Raw genomic sequence first — 2,127 nt, 5'->3', positions numbered from 1 at the left:
CATGTGAGTACTAAACTAAGTTCTCATTCACACACAAGTTTACGTTAAAAACACACGAGTTACAAAAACAGTGGGTTATGTCTGTGAAGGTAAACAGCTGAGAAATAAATCGCTTGTTTATTTTAGATCTGTGTGGCAGCAGCAATATACAGTAAATAAATCAATAAATCCACTGTTCTCGTCTCCTCTGAGGCTGGGACTCTAAACAGTGTTCTGAGCTCGTCTGTGCAGCCAAACACAGAACAGTTAGCATGCTTCGCTCAAACTTTCTCCATGGCGTTAGAACTAGTACACCGTTGTCGCTTGTGAAAACACAATAACGGCGCCGTGGGTGGAAATTTACAGATTAAGGGGCGGTAATATTATAATGAGATCCCTTTGTGACGTCACCAAGAGAGCGAAATCAGAAGCGCTCGTTTTCTCAGACGCTTTCAGAAAAAGACTTACCAAAACAAAGTTACTGGGTTAATCTTTTTCACGTTTCCTTGGTTGGTAGATGCACCGGGGACCTGATTATAGCACTTACAACCTGGAAAAGTCAGATTTTCATGATATGTCACCTTTAAGACGTCAGTTTTACATGCATTCTAAATCATAAACATCTTAAAGACATCTTCTAAACGTCTATTTGACATCTAAAAGGAAACTTCCAATAGACGGATTGCAGATGAGCAAACTCTACAAAATAGGCTAGGTCTTGCAGATATAATGCAGACGTCAAATAGACGTCTCCGTGATGTACGTGTGCTGTTAGGGTACCTATCTATATCTCTCTATCATTCTATCGCTCTGTCTGTCAGTGTTTATCAGTGTGGATGTGGATTAGCTGTCAAACATGCGCAGAGCATCATCACGTCGTCAAAGCTCATCATATAAGACGAATCCTCGGGTCTCCTTTCTGTTCAAACTAACCTCCCCCTCCAGTCCCGGATTAAATCAAATCCATTTGATGCTGACACTCTGTTTATGCCCTGCTTGCTGGAAAATCATAAATAATGTGACATCTTTAGATGCAGAACTGATGCTTAATCTCCTTAAAATAAGTGTTTTTAGTGTTCATTAATAAAATCTGACATGCATAATGACAGATAAATGCAAAACACGTGAAACACAATGAATGAGATTAACGCTCAAAATGCATTTACTTACATAATCCAATGTAGGCATAACAGAACGAAAGCCTCCTATTTTGTATTTAAAGAGGTTGATTATTTCTTCCGGGTGTCCTAGAGACTTGAGGATGTCCATTTTCCCCCGTGTGTTTATGAGGACGCTTTTCTTAACAGGTGAGCTGAAATCCACGCGCTGCAATTTCCATTCAAACTCTATAGAGATCCAGTACAGCATCAGACAATCCCTCACTCACACGATCGACTGACTCCTCTGATTGGCTGAGGTGTCATGGGCTTAGAGCGCATCGACCAATGAGCGGCGAGAGCGACTGGCGTGATGGCCCGCCCAGTAACCAGTGCGATGCGCTGATTGGTCAGAGGGGCGATGACGTTGAGGGGTATTACGAACACCGGAATGGTATAAATACAAAGAAACAGAATTACCTCAGCTGAATATTGGAGTTGAAGAATTAAAATAATTAGCTGTATTGCTTATAACATTAATATGGTTTTATATAATATATAACCACAGTAATTAAACACTATTCTTGTGCATAATGTGTATTGCTCAGGAATATTTTCCTGGCTGCACGTGTTTTTATCGCGTTTCAATACAATAAAAATATAATGGCATTCAAGAACACATTGTTATTTACAATAATAATTACTCTACATGTGCATAAACATCTTCTAAACGTCTGTTTGACATCTGATAGGTATTGCAGATGAGCAAACACTCTAAAAAACACGTCTTGCAGATGTAAATGCAGACGTCAAAAATTATAACGATAATTATGGTTCACGATAATCATCACGATAACGATATAATTGTTCTAGATGTAAAAGAATAGCACACCACAACTACAACGATAACAACACAGAGATAGCCTATAACTGGAATCACTTTCAGAATTATTTTTTTTCTCAGCTGATTAAAGATAAAACATTGACAGCCAATCAGAATCCATCCTGTAAACGTTCTTTAAAGCGGCCGACGACAAAAAAGAACGCCTTT

The 2,127-nt window shown here is 39.0% G+C and overlaps 1 protein-coding gene across 1 annotated transcript in view; it reads right to left on the bottom strand.

The window, feature by feature from the left end:
- Positions 1-1,342, bottom strand: part of LOC107661354 (squalene synthase-like) — a 14,949-nt gene extending 13,607 nt beyond the window's left edge. The window contains exon 1 of the mRNA XM_016450878.1: positions 1,150-1,342. Within this exon, the coding sequence (XP_016306364.1) occupies positions 1,150-1,248 (99 nt within the window). The 5' untranslated portion in view covers positions 1,249-1,342. The remainder of the gene's footprint in view (positions 1-1,149) is intronic.
- Between the last annotated feature and the right edge of the window lie 785 nt (positions 1,343-2,127).

This window comes from Sinocyclocheilus anshuiensis, unplaced genomic scaffold, assembly GCF_001515605.1.
Source record: "Sinocyclocheilus anshuiensis isolate Anshui unplaced genomic scaffold, SAMN03320099.WGS_v1.1 scaffold595, whole genome shotgun sequence".
In the NCBI taxonomy this organism is placed as follows: domain Eukaryota; kingdom Metazoa; phylum Chordata; class Actinopteri; order Cypriniformes; family Cyprinidae; genus Sinocyclocheilus; species Sinocyclocheilus anshuiensis.
Note: the sequence above shows the minus strand (reverse complement) of the source record. Positions and strands in the feature narration are given on the sequence as shown.